Source organism: Notolabrus celidotus, chromosome 22 (assembly GCF_009762535.1).
Source record: "Notolabrus celidotus isolate fNotCel1 chromosome 22, fNotCel1.pri, whole genome shotgun sequence".
NCBI lineage: Eukaryota > Metazoa > Chordata > Actinopteri > Labriformes > Labridae > Notolabrus > Notolabrus celidotus.
Window position 1 is genome coordinate 23,477,682 of NC_048293.1, and position 13,591 is coordinate 23,491,272.

At 41.0% G+C, this 13,591-nt stretch overlaps 1 protein-coding gene across 2 annotated transcripts in view; it reads left to right on the forward strand.

Moving 5' to 3' along the window:
- The first annotated feature begins 1,995 nt into the window (after positions 1 to 1,995).
- Positions 1,996 to 13,591, forward strand: part of syne3 (spectrin repeat containing, nuclear envelope family member 3) — a 42,334-nt gene continuing 30,738 nt past the window's right edge. The window contains exons 1-6 of one of the 2 annotated variants that reach the window (XM_034675288.1): positions 1,996 to 2,103; positions 5,015 to 5,172; positions 6,279 to 6,451; positions 6,609 to 6,918; positions 11,125 to 11,280; positions 12,492 to 12,851. In XM_034675288.1, the coding sequence (XP_034531179.1) occupies positions 5,029 to 5,172; positions 6,279 to 6,451; positions 6,609 to 6,918; positions 11,125 to 11,280; positions 12,492 to 12,851 (1,143 nt within the window). In that variant the 5' untranslated portion in view covers positions 1,996 to 2,103; positions 5,015 to 5,028. Of the gene's footprint in view, positions 2,104 to 4,986; positions 5,173 to 6,278; positions 6,452 to 6,608; positions 6,919 to 11,124; positions 11,281 to 12,491; positions 12,852 to 13,591 lie in introns of both variants that reach the window. The other variant, XM_034675289.1, reaches the window with a different exon arrangement.

The window sequence follows — 13,591 nt, forward strand, 5'->3', positions numbered from 1 at the left end:
TTATTGTAAAACATAAAAACTATTAGATGTGCAAAATATGGATTTTTTAAGCAGATAACTAATAACAACCTTCTTCCATTACATACACTTAAGATCACTGATGATAATCATAGATGTTTATCTTGTTGTGCAATAACAGTAATTTGAAATTTGTTGTCTGTGGTTTCCTTTGCATTTCTCTATTTGCATTAGAATTGCTGTTGTTTATTGTGTTTGTAATTATTGGTTCTACTGTTCAGTGTGAAAAGCACTTTAGTCCAAAACAAAGTGTAGGCCTAGATTGTATAACAATGATAATTCAATAAGCTGATCAGCTGCTAATTTATCTGCTTGATGTAAATCGTGCAACCCCTTTCCCTTGACAAGAAACATAAGTGCTTGTGTAGCCAATAATTCAGGGATATGAATTCATTTAACTTCCATTGAGTTTTTCATACTTAAGTTTTTTTACAGTCTATTTTGCAGCGGTCCAGCCCCTATAATCTAAAGCTCCAAATGCTTCAATTCAGAGTAACTTGTAATACTTGGTTGTAATGTAATTTAAAACTCTATGTTATGTGTATTATCAGGAAGAGGTATAAAGAAGTAGTTTTCATGAGGTACAAGGAGGAAGACAAGTGTTGAGAATCATGAGGGGTTTGCTTTTGATTGTAGGTGCAAGTATGAGGATTTGTTTGGTGGGAATGCACTCGTATAATGACAGAAAATAGTGAATAAAGGAGTAGGATTAGATAAGTTTGAACTTCTTCATACTGCTTTTCACACATGTAAAGTAACATGTTTCAGTGCTTGCTAATGGAACTGATTGATTTTGGGGTTTTTTTTTCTTCTTTTTTACTTGTATGTTTTTTTCCTATTTTACTTTTACATGTTCGAAATAAAGACATCAAATCAAAAAAGAAAAAGGGCAATTCTTAACACCAGTTTTATATATATATATATTTTGGGGGCTTTTTGCACCTTTATTAGAGTGGGAAGGACAGTGGATAGTGCTGGAAACAGGGAGAGAGTGGGGGAACGACATGCGGGAAAGGGGCCGCAGGCTGGAATCGAACCCAGGCCAACCGCTTCATGGGTGCGCAATTTAGCCATCAGGCCAAATCCGCACCCATTAACACCAGTTTTAATTCCTCATCATCGTAACAGGTTCGTTTTATAATAAGAGAGATGGTTTCCTACGCCCCTGAGCTTTGGAACTCTTTGCCTCTGGACATCAGAACAGCGAGCTCTCTGGGTGTTTTTAAAAGTAAACTAAAGACTTACCTTTTTAATCTAGCTTTTAATTTGGTGTAGTTTATTTTAGCCCTGGACTGCATTATTATTATTATAATTATAATTATAATTATAATTATTATTATTATTATTATTATTATTATCATTATCATTTTAATCATTATTATCTAAACCATTGTTTTAATATGTATATATCTGACCTTGTTAATTCTACCTTATTCTTAACTTTTTCTTTTCACTCTTACTTATTTTATTAATTTTACTGTACTGATTTATTTTATTTTTTAAGTATTTCTTTTTTTTAAGATAAGATAAGATAAGATCTAGTTTATTTGTCCCCCGTTGGGGGAAATTATTTTGTTACAGCAGCTTACAAGCCGGGACAGGGGAATACAACAATGTACTAACATAGTTAAAAAAATATAATAACAATAATAACAGCAATGACAAGGGTCAAATATAATAAAATAAAATAAAATAAAATAAAATAAAATAAAATAGAAAAAAATAAAATACAATAAAATAAAATAAAGTAAAAATAAAATTAAAATAAAATACTTAATCATGCCTTTTATAATTTTACCATTGCTGTTGTTTCCTTACTGTCTGTCACTCTGTGAAGCACTTTGGGCTACATGTGTTTATGTATGAAAGGTGCTTTATAAATAAAGTTGAGTTGAGTTGAGTTCCTGTTAGGTAGTGGGCTGATACTGTAGTTTACAGTATGTCAGTGAAGGCAGCATGACAGTCTGTTTGTGGGGACACGCCCCCTTCGGCCTCAGCTCAACTTCCTGCCTGCTGCCTTAACTTCTGTGTTCACAACACTAGCTTCACTCCGCAGAGACAGTCCCACCTGATGAGCGAGGAGCTGTAAGTGTTTTTATTCTTCTGAGGACTCTTTCAAACGAGCTGCTCCACTGTGAAGCTAGCTCGCTGATTAAAGGCCTAGCTTTTAGCTTCAAACACGGAGACTGTAGTCTGCTGTGTTCCTGTCTGTGGTGTTCCAGCTCTGCTTTAGATTACTAGACTGAAGTGAACCGCAGAGACCTGGCTCTACGGAAACCGGTCTGACGTCTCCTGCGGTTTTAACTGTAACGGTCCTGACGGCTAATCCGTCCTCAAAGTTAGCTTAGCATTAACTGAAGTTATAAGGAGACTTTGTAGGAGGGAGGAAGTCAGCAGCGACCTTGTATTAAAAGTGGGGACAGTAAACGCTCGAGCCGTGAACGTTACAGCCGTTAGAAGCACATGCGCATTAGAGGGATTAAAGTTTAGACGGGGTTTAGAGAGCTGTCAAACGGAGGGGGCGGGGCTTACTGTCATTCAATCACACCGAAATAGTCTCTTAAAATAAACACGAACCAGACACTCAGGGGTTAAAAATAAAGTTTAAGAGTAAATTAAAATTATGTAAAACATTCTAAAAATTAAGGGAACTGTACAATGGAAGCAGCTGAAACTTTTAATGAAAGTAGCTTTTATAAATAATTGATTCAGCTGATTATTTTACATCTACAGAAGCCCAAAGTGGTCATGCATCCATACATTTAACTTAGTCCGTTTATTTCAATATTTTTCTTGAGATTTTGACTCATTTCCTCCTTTTTTTTTATTTTTACTTACTTCCTTTTTTAATTGCTAATAATGTTTGAATAATCCCTATTTTATATGTTCCTGTTTACTTTATACTGTTTTGTACTATCTACTTTGCTGCTTTAAAGGTGACATATTATGCTCTTTTTCATCAAAATATACTGGTCTAAGAGGTCCCCAAAACATGTCTTTAAAGTTTATGCTCAAAAAAAATACTTTGAAATCAGATTTTGGCATGCCTGAAAAACCCTCTTTTTCAGCCCTGCTCAGAACAGTCTGTTTTCTCTCTGACCACGCCCCCTCAGGAAGTGGATGTGGCCTCGGCTGTCCAGCACGTTGATCTAATGTTTACATGTTGGCTGCTCACAGACCCGCGTTACTTCAACCCTCTGAATCTGATCCAGAATCTGATCCTGACGGAGAGGCGCCTGCAGCAGGACCTTTCTGAACGATTCGTCACAGATTTAGTGTTTCTTGTTCTTTTATTTGTCAGCATGTCGACGTGTGTCTTGGTACACAGCTACGAACATGTAGCTATGTGGCTATGCTAACTAGCGCTAGCACTTTTCCATGAAGAATAAAAATCATCCACTAGATCTTCAAATCTGCAGACGTGGGGAGTAAAACCGATCTTTGTGTTTCTGAAGACAGCCTACAACTAGCATGCCTCCCTCCTAAGCTCCTTGTTAGCACACATGTGTGCAGGGAATGAAAAAAAAGTCGATTTTGCATGATATGTTAACTTTAATTCAAGATGATCCAAATGTTAAAAACAGGACTTTTAATGTAAGATAAAGATCCTCAAGTACATTTAGGCGTCAGATTTAACAGAACAAAATACTTTGAACATAGTAAAAGATAACTGCATTGAAGCATTGGCAAAAACATGTTTTATTGTTATAATTATGAGGAAATAAACAACATTTTGATGTATTTTTCTGGGACGTGGAGTTCTAGATTTGAAGTTAAGGACTCAGAGTGAAAACCAGCTCATGTCGGGTAACAGGAATGTTGTGGTGGGGAGAAATGAGTCATTCAGGAAAACGGTCCATGCCGCCTGAGTTTTATTCCCCCTCATAGAAACGATGTTGAGCCTCTCAGTGCCAAGAACGCCCCCTCCTTTCTACTACCTATGTCAGTTAGGGCAATTCAAGGCTTTCCCTCACAGCTGCGTCTCCTCGGGGCACACTGAGCCTCTGCACAATGCCTCACACAGTTCTGTATATTTAGACTGTTTGTTCACTCAGTGGTTTTAATGGTCCTGAAATTGAGCCATTGTCATGTTCTTGAAACGCATCGTGTGAGAAGAGAGACAAACACTCAGAAATAGTCTGAACACAAGTGCAGATAAAAAAGTAAGTGTTCGGTTTGGAAACTAAAACCTGACAGGATTATAAACGCAGCTGAAAGTGATGATGTGGGTTTCGGTTGTATCTTTAAAGCTATTTTAGTGCCTGATATACTTCCACTGTTCTGCATGTTAAAGGTGAGCAGCTCTCTTTGTGTGATAACATGCACCTTAGGCATGTTTGGATGTTGTTGGAGAAACATTTCTAAGCGTATTACCTAACAATAGATTTATATCAGCCGCCCATTAGAGAACGAGACTGTCGTGTTCACTCAGCTCCCCCGTCTCTGTCTCCTGCGTGAAGGAAACAGGAACAGGTCTCTCCTCAGCCCTCATGTGAGTCTTCATACAGCTGATTTAAAGAGCTCTCTCTCTCTCTCTGTGTGGGCAGGCTGCTGTTTCACTCCGTGGAGAGAAACACGGTGACTCCACAGAAATGCACCCAACATTTCCCAATGGTGCACTCAGACGTGTGAACGCAGAGTCAGGACAGTTCCCCGTGTGTGAGTGGGAGGAGTAATGATGCCATCCTTGTGTTCATAATGAAGCTGCTTCATTTGTTGATGCTGTGAGAGCATCTGTTTACACTAAACATTGATAGAAAGGAACACTGTCATCTTAGTGTCAGACTCTGCTCTGCACGTAATCTAGGATATCTTTACATGCAGCATCTTTTTAAAGGTTGTTCCTGGTTTAAGGGACAACTTCAGGAGCAGGCTGTCTGAAAACAATAAACGCGTCTCACAGGCTTTCTGTTGAGCATTGTGAGTTATTTTTTGTCCCTTTTTAAAGGTAAATTCTTGCTCACCTAGAGTCTGCCTGCTGTTGCTCTTCTTTCAGTCCGGGGTCTGGTCATGACGCAGCAGGAGCAGCTGGAGTTCATGGAGAGCCTGGAGGCAGCGCTGTCCTGGATGAGGACCATCAAGGAGAGGCTGAAGGCCAACGACAACACCCAGGGGCCTCGTGATGCTCTGGAGGCCCGACTCAGAGAAACAGAGGTGAGACGTTACACTGACCACTGAGTCCACCTCTGACCTCTGACCTCTGACCTCTGTTTCTACTTTAGCCGTCTGTCACAAGACACCAGGGAGGAAACGGCTGCAGTTTCCGGTCTTAAAGCAGGGTTGATGAAGTTTTAGAGGAAATCATAGAACCAGGCTCACAGTGATCTGAAGATCTTTAAACTGAACACAAGGATTTGAACATTTAGGAGATGAGACACGTTTAGGTCGTCAGTTTTCAGTGCTTGTATGTTTTAAATCTTTGGTTTAAGACGTGTATAAACCATAGACTATATAAAGGATGGAAGTAGTATCCGTGACGTCATCCATCTGTTTCTGAAGAGCTGTTTTGAGGCCAATCATCGGTGGCAGCTGTATTGCTGCTGTAGAGCCAGTGTGAAGAGGCGGGGTTTGAGCCTCCTAGCCAACAGCTGCAGTGTTCCTGCAGTCAGCTGTGCCTCTCATAGGAAGACTCCTAATCTGAATATCTTTGAAATTGCCAGGTTAGAAAAAAATTCACCCCCCTCACAGTGTGAGCTGATCGAGAAATGAGCTATCCAGACTATACTCGTCTTTTGAACCAGGCTGTAAGCATGTTTATTTCTGCTGTAAAGATCGGCTTTTTCACATTCATGTGTGTGTGACTTCCAGTACTTCCAGAGCCAGCCTCAAGTGGATTCTCGATGAACTGCAGCTTTTAGCACTTCTGCATTGGACTCATGTTTCTAGACCGGAGGTTGCCGCTTGGTATAAACACAGGGTTGTGTTTTTCATTGGTTATAAGGTTATAAGAGATTTGCCAGGTATGGTAGATGAAATGAAACTACAACATTTTGAGCTCATATCATCCTCTGACGCAGATCTTTAACATAAGCTCTCAAACATTGTTTTTAAGATTGCTTGTTGATGATATAATGATATCAAACAAGAACTCAGAAGAACTGAGGATTAAATAAATTCCAACACGTTTTTGACAAAGATGTGAGGCTGCACGAGGCATTCACATTAAAGGGAATATGTGGGTCCGGTGGTAAACGGTAATAAGTTGTCATTTTTACACTGTGTTTGCATTTTAAAGAGACTCAATGCTTCTCTGTGTTTAGAAAATCCATCATTCCGAGCATGAAGGTCGAGTGAAGATGGACAAGGCGCTGGTGGCAGCGGAAAAACTCTTACGGAGCGACGATGAAGAGCTGAAGAACCAAACCCTCACAAAGCTCAAAAACCTGAAGATCCTGTGGGAGGATACCAGCACCTATATCATCCACTGTCACAGGTAAGGTGATCTCTGCTCACCTGGAGGAAGGCGGAACCCTGAAACATAGTTCATGTCCTGAAGTGGTCTTCCAGGCTGTTTTAAATCCCCTTATACTTACTGATCTTAGTCTGAACACAAACAGCTCCTTGTAACACGTGTCTCCCTTCACGTCCAGTCGGATCGAGTGGGTGTGGCTGCACTGGAGCGAGTACCTGAAGGCCTACGAGGAGTTCGAGCTGTGGCTGACGAAGCAGCAGCGCGGTCTGGACGTCGGGGTGGAGCTGCAGCTGGGGGTGAAGGAGAAGCTGTGGCAGGTGGACCAGCAGAGAGTGATGGTCAGCGACATCCACGGCCAGGCGGCGCTGCTGGAGCGTCTGCTGGACGAGGCTGCGGCGCTGCACAACAGAACCCAGGATCCAAGCGTGGAGCCGCAGGCCCAGGAGAGGCTGCAGGAGGCCTACAACAACGTCAGAGACAGAGCGGAGGTGAGATCAGACGCTGCTGCACTGTTTGTTTGAGCTCAGAGCCGTCACAGGAGATGTCAGAGAGACGCAGTTTATTCACCTAATGTTTCATCATGCACAAGCTTCATTAGTTTAAATCACTTGCGTTGTTTGATGCTTGAACTTAGAGGTCGAGGGCTGATGCTCGAGACGGAGCGTTTTGTCCTGCTCTTTTTTTTTTAATGCAGGGAAATATTTATAACTTTCAGATAAGAGGCACTTCAGAGAGCTATACAGGAGCATAAAAACACATTAAGAACACATTAAATGGATCTAAAAAAGACGGTAAAAACAAAAACAAAAGTCTGTGGAAAATGATTTAAAGAGGTAATGTATCTTATCTCATTTTGAAGCTGCTATAAGCTATAATCACTGAAACGAAGTGACAGTTTTATCAGAGCTCAGGTATTCAGGAAGCTCGTTCCACAGAAATGTAAAGCTCCTTCACCTGGTTCGATCTTAGAAACACTAAACGAACCTGTCTCTGCTCACCTGAGGGTTCAGATGCTTCACAGCGTAAATCATTGAAAACATTTAGAGCTCATCAGGAAGTCACTTCCTTTTAGACGCACAAGAAGAAGAAGAAGACGTGCAGGGATTTGAGGACAGGTGTAAAAAAACGTTGATTGTTTATATGTACAGATTGAGCTTGGCGTAGTTTAAGAAAGAATACTTACACAGGAGGAGGAAAGACAATGAAATGCAAAACAAGCACTCAAAGAAATAAACCGAAGCTTGAAATATAAAAAATGTAAATCCTCTGGAGTAAAAAGATAAAGAAGAAGAAACAGCTTCTCTGGACTGCGTGTTGCATTATCAGAGGCTTGAAGTGGAAACTTTTGTTCCTAGCTAGCTCCTCCACCACGCAGGCATGTCTTTACACTTTACTCCTACACATCCATGTTTCTGAATGAGATTAAGGGAAGGTTTGTGAAGGATTTCAGAGAGAAGGAGGCTGAAGAGAAGAAGAGAAAAAGAGAGGAAGAGAAATGATGTAGGGGTGGTTTATGTTGACTCAGCCTTTGTTCTACAGATGCATGTTACAGATCTTTTAAAGCCAATAACAATAAGTAAGGGATAATGTATCGTTTGCAGGTTGTTTTGGGAAAAAGAACCCCGACAGGGTGAGACAAGACCCCGACGCGAGGCAACCTGCTAACCATACATTATCCCTCTTATTAGTCGGCTACTAATTAGGGATGCACCAATCCTACTTTTTAGGTCCTGATACCGATATCGATACCTTGGTTTTGTTATCTGCCGATACCGATACTAGCCGATCCGATCCTGGTGTTGATTTAACAATCTCTATTCCTTAATGTGAAGACAGAATCATGTTTTGGCAACTTCAGGCCTTTCTGACTTTGTAAACCAAAATAAAACAAACATGTTTAAAGTGACAGTATCATTATTCAAGAGATAATGAATATGTACCAGCAGTTTGATGAGTTAATCTTCATAACAAACAGATATTACAATTCAACTTTAAACCTCAGCAGTGGATAAGAGGAATTAAATATTCTGTCTAAAAAAAATTGCTTTAAATGAGAAAATAAACAAATATGTCAACGTAGTGTTTCCCACTGAGATGAATAGATCTGCCATATGGATCAGCACTATATTTCGGCCCCTTGTCACCGATATGTGATCTAGCTTTTTGAGTCCGATCTAGCCGATATCCGATACCAGGATCGGATCGGTGCATCCCTACTACTAACTTTAGATACAAACACGTTGGTAAAAACATTGATTGAATATTATCTTATTGATTTAAAATGATGTATGTTTACAGTTTTTAAAAATAGTCCCAGTGATTCCTCGTCAGTGATCGTTCCAATGGTGATGGATTCTTATCTGCCTGTTGCCGTGGATTGAACATGAAACTGTCCTCATTCAGCTCTCCTTCTTCTCTGAGCTCTGCGGTTCACACACCTTTAAAAAGAAACTAATGTCTATCATCTTGTTACACAAATAGAACACAGCACGGCGGCAACCCTCTGCGACCCAAGCTTCAGTAATGATTGTGGACACTAAGGGTTGCTTAATCATTAGTATCCCCGCACGGTGTTTTTGGCGTCATGGTGAGATGGTCCCTCTCCATCTAAGTGTCTTCGGTCTCTCTCTCCTTCTCTTTCCCTGTCCGTTTGTATATCTTTGTGTATTCTTTTTTTTTACTTTATTTTATTTTTTTGGTCCACCTAGGTGTGCACGCCCTCTATTACAGAATATGATATTAGCTGTCAATAAAAGATAGGCCAGAGTTCTAAGAGGGGTGGTGATGGTCTCATGCACACAGTCACAAGCACAGAAGAAAAATGGTTTCTTTCTTTTCTTTTGCTGCAAGAATAAATTCCATTAATATTTGGAAGTTTGTGACAAACATGACACAAACCAGAAATATATGTGCAGACAAGAGAAGAAGAAAAATAAATTAATTAATTAATTAATTTAAAAAAAAAAGAAAAAAGAAAAGAAACTAATGTCACAACTTTGAACCCTGCTGCTATCATCACCACCGCTCATGGTTTAAGTTTCTTTGTAGAGATCGCTAACCTAAAGTTTCTCTCACCTGCTCCGCTCCTTCATCATACTGCTGGACAGGATTTATGTCTTAAATATTTGAACATGGCGCTCTGTTACCCCCTTTCGACAATGTGAACCTGGTTCTAGTTCTGGGCTGGTGCTCGCGCTGGTTCGGAGCTGGTTCAACTCGGGAACCAACTCGGCACCCGTTTGTGTTTCCACCAGCTCGAGTCTGTGGAAGAGGCACGCCATGACATCAATTCTATGTGACCGCTTTTCCCAGCAGGTTAAGTGCGAACTTTCCCTCACGATAACAATGGCGGATAACGTAGCATGCTGGTGTTCCTCCTGGCTTTTTGTAATCACATGAGGTCCCGAAGAGAACTTTACTAACACTTCTGTGCTTCTCGTTGTGCTTTACATGGATGGCGACTTCATATGACTAGTTTGGTTTGTCTTTTTGGTCACAGCAATCCCGCCCCTTACCCCTGACCTAAGCGGTTCGCGGTTCTAGACCAGCAAAGAGTTGGTGCTGCTCTGGAACCGGTTTTCCTGGACGGGAGCCGGTTCTCTCTCAGTCGAAACACAAAAAACTGGTTCTCAATTGAGCACCGGCTCTGAACCGGCCCTGAAACTGCCTCAGTGGAAAAGGGGTTGTGAGGATTGACTCACTTTTCAGACCGCCTCTAGTGGACACTTGAAGAACTGCATGTTTTTGGCACTTCAGCGTGAGCTTCATTTCAGCTTGGTTTGGACTCTTGCATCAGTTTCGAAAGACAAAGCAGCATGGAAGACTGCATCCAGTTTTCAGGAGAGGAAGATCTATGCATAGAAATTACATCATCATCATCATTGTCTGAAAAAAGAGAACTTTGTACCAAACCTTTTCAGATACTGACGTGAGAAACTAAATAATGATCTCTTTGGTTAGATCTTCTGTTTGATGGGATGCTTGTCTGCATTTGTTAGTGTGTTGATGATGTTTGTGTTTTATCTGATTTCTGTTGTCCTTAATCGACTCGACTTGAAGGAACTTCAGTCAAACTTGTGTTTTCTTTCTTTAAAGTAAATCCTTCAGCCAGACGACTGAACAATGAAACCATCTTAATGCAAACTGTTGTTTTGTTTTCCGTGCATCTATAATCAGATTCAGACATTACACAGGGAGAAAACAACAGTCTACTCTGCTGAATCTCAGCTGTGAATATTTCACATTCAGAGTAAAGATGCTGTCAGATTAGTGAACATGAACACACGCAGGCTGGCTGATTCTCTCCTCCGTGAGCTGCACAATGAAACGGCTCTTCCTCTTCTCTTTTCAGACGGCTCTTTCAAGTGTCAGTCAGATTTAACCACACACCCACGTCTGTCTTTACCTACATCCTGCATTCACTCAGGCACACCAGCCTGCTGCTGGCGGAGCTGTCCGTTTTTTCTCCAGAGGGGAAAGTGATTTGAATAATGCTGTATTTTGTAGGAGCGTCTCCCACCCATGAACTGGCCCTTTTTGGTAGTCTCTGTGTGGAAGCAACAAACAGAAGAGTCTCACTGAAGAATACAAATTCAGATCCCGACTCGTGGCCCTGAAACCCAAATGTGAACCGTGTGATGTGCTCTGAAAGACCTGCTATAAATTACCACGAGGTGTTTCTCCTCCTGTGCTAGGAGCGTCTGACGCTGCTTCAGAAGATCACTGAGGAGCACCAGACCTACCAAGGCTGCGTTCAGAGGTTCCAGTCGTGGCTGCTGTCAAAGACCAAGGAGCTGAGTGATCTGATGGAGAGGGAGGATTCAGCCGAGAACAAGCTCAAAGCTTTACAAGTAAGAAGCCGAATTAGGATGCAGCTGTTTGTTGTCACGCTGTTTGCAGCCTCAAAACTTTGTTGTTTATTTTCAGCCTTGATACGGGAAAAAATCCTGTTCAGAGTTTGAGTCAAGGTATCAGCTGGGTAACTCCTGAAAGTACCAACTTAAAGAAAAGGAGTTTTGACTGTTCATAGCTAACCATGACGCTCACATGGACAGAAGAGACCTGTGCCTGCAAGGTGCATTAACTGATATTACATGAGGTTGTAAATTAATATTAGAGGATGCAGACGATCATGCTGCAATAGTCAAAAACAAATGCACCAACAGGAGCCTACTGCAAACAATACATTAAAAACCACATGCACAAACAACGAATGAGTTGAAAATACCTGAATGATCAAATCAGGAAATGGACAAACACCAAAAAACATGCAAAAGACCAGTTTAACTGGTTGCAGGGTATGGGCCCACACTTCACCACTAGAAAACTCCACATGGTGGTCATTTGTAAATTATATTCCATCTCTTGAGGACTAATGTCATTTAAGTTTCAAAGGGCAAGTTGTAAAAGTTAATTTCAAGATTATGTATGTTAGAATTTTATTTTATTTTATTTTTTATTTTTTTATTTATATTTATTTATTTATTTTTTATTTTTTTTATTTTAAAAAGCATTTATTTTTATGTATTAATTTATTTAAAAAAATATATTTTTATTTGATTCAATTTATTTTTATTTATTTATTTATTTATTTTTATTTATTTATTTATTTTAAATTTAATTTTTTTTTTTTTTTTTTTCATGCATCATATCTTCTTTCTAATTCATGAGTCCTTCCTGTTTTCTTAATTTTAAAATAACTTATTCTAATACACATTGGATTGGACTCTAGTGGTTGTCATTGTACGATGTGTTCTTATTTGTCTGTAAAAATATAAAACTGGGTCACATGCACTTTTATGATTGGTATACAGCAGAAAAACCTAATGAAAATATATATAAAAAAATAAACCCCACATGGTGAAAACAGATAGCGAGAGAGATAAACAGAAACTGCATGATCTAGACTTCACTGAACACATGCAAGAGGTTCAAACTTTTCCTCTCTGAGCCCCTCAAAAAACAGACTTCATCTTTTAAACCCACGTGACTCGTGATCCTGACTCTATGGTACATAATGTGTGATCACATTGACATGCTTCCTTTTCTTTCCGTGCGTCAGGCTCTGGACGACAGTGTGACGGGTGAGGAGAAGACCCTGCAGCATATCGAGGGCCTGGCAGAAGGAGTGAGGGGTAACACGTCTCCCGCGGGGGCCGAGGTGGTTGTCGAGGAGGCCGAGGAGCTGAGGCTGGGCTGGCACAGGCTGAGGATGGGTATGTGTAAGGTGGATGACGGCCTGCGCTCCAGCCTGGACTCTCACAGTCAGTACATGGCCCGGTGTCAGCGGCTGTCGGAAGACATCGGCGGCCTCAGGGTGATGCTGCAGGGGCTGGACCAGGAGCTGGAGGAGGGCCGGGAGGCTGGAGACCGCACGGATCGCACGGAGGAGCAGATGGTGGGCCAGTGGACCAAGTACACGGTAGGTTTTATCATTACATTTATATTTAACACGTCAGGCTGTTAACACGTTTCTTTCGTTTTGACATTTTACAACAGGCGTGATGGTAAGTGACTCGCTTCTGGAGACAGCCTCAAGTGGACTCTAAAGGAACTGCACACAGAGAGATGTCTTGTCTTTGACCGCAGTCTTGGTTGCTGAATCAGATATCTTGACAAGTATCACTCATAAAGTTCCTCTTTAAGAGATGCTGTTGAATTCAAACTCCAGACTCAGCAGTTATCTTCAGTTCTTGTTAAAATCTCCTCACAATGTGGCTCCGCTTGAGCCTCTCCAGGCCAACTGGGATGGAATTGGTCAAGATCGAATAATGCATGTTCTTCCTCATACCTGTGCAGGTTCATACGCCAAAGCAGGGTCCTTTTGATTAATAGAAACCAGCATCAGGATCTTAAACTCTGGTTATTGTGTCCCCTCAGATTTCTCTCAGATTTTAGTTTGAAACCTGGTATTTGTTGCAGTGCTATCACCATGCACGTGGAAACATTCCTGGTTCCTGACAGCAGCCTCTGTACTCTGTTGGGTAAATAACAAAAGAGACACCCCACAATGAGAGTCAGCCGTAGATCTCCTGCTGTGACATGATTTCACTCTGGTGCAGGTTCTCGAATGACAGGAATACTTTGATTGCGTTGCAGTCGGATGATTTAAGCCTGCCATTGCTGATCTGCACGTTCTAACAGCAGACACATTTTGTTTAT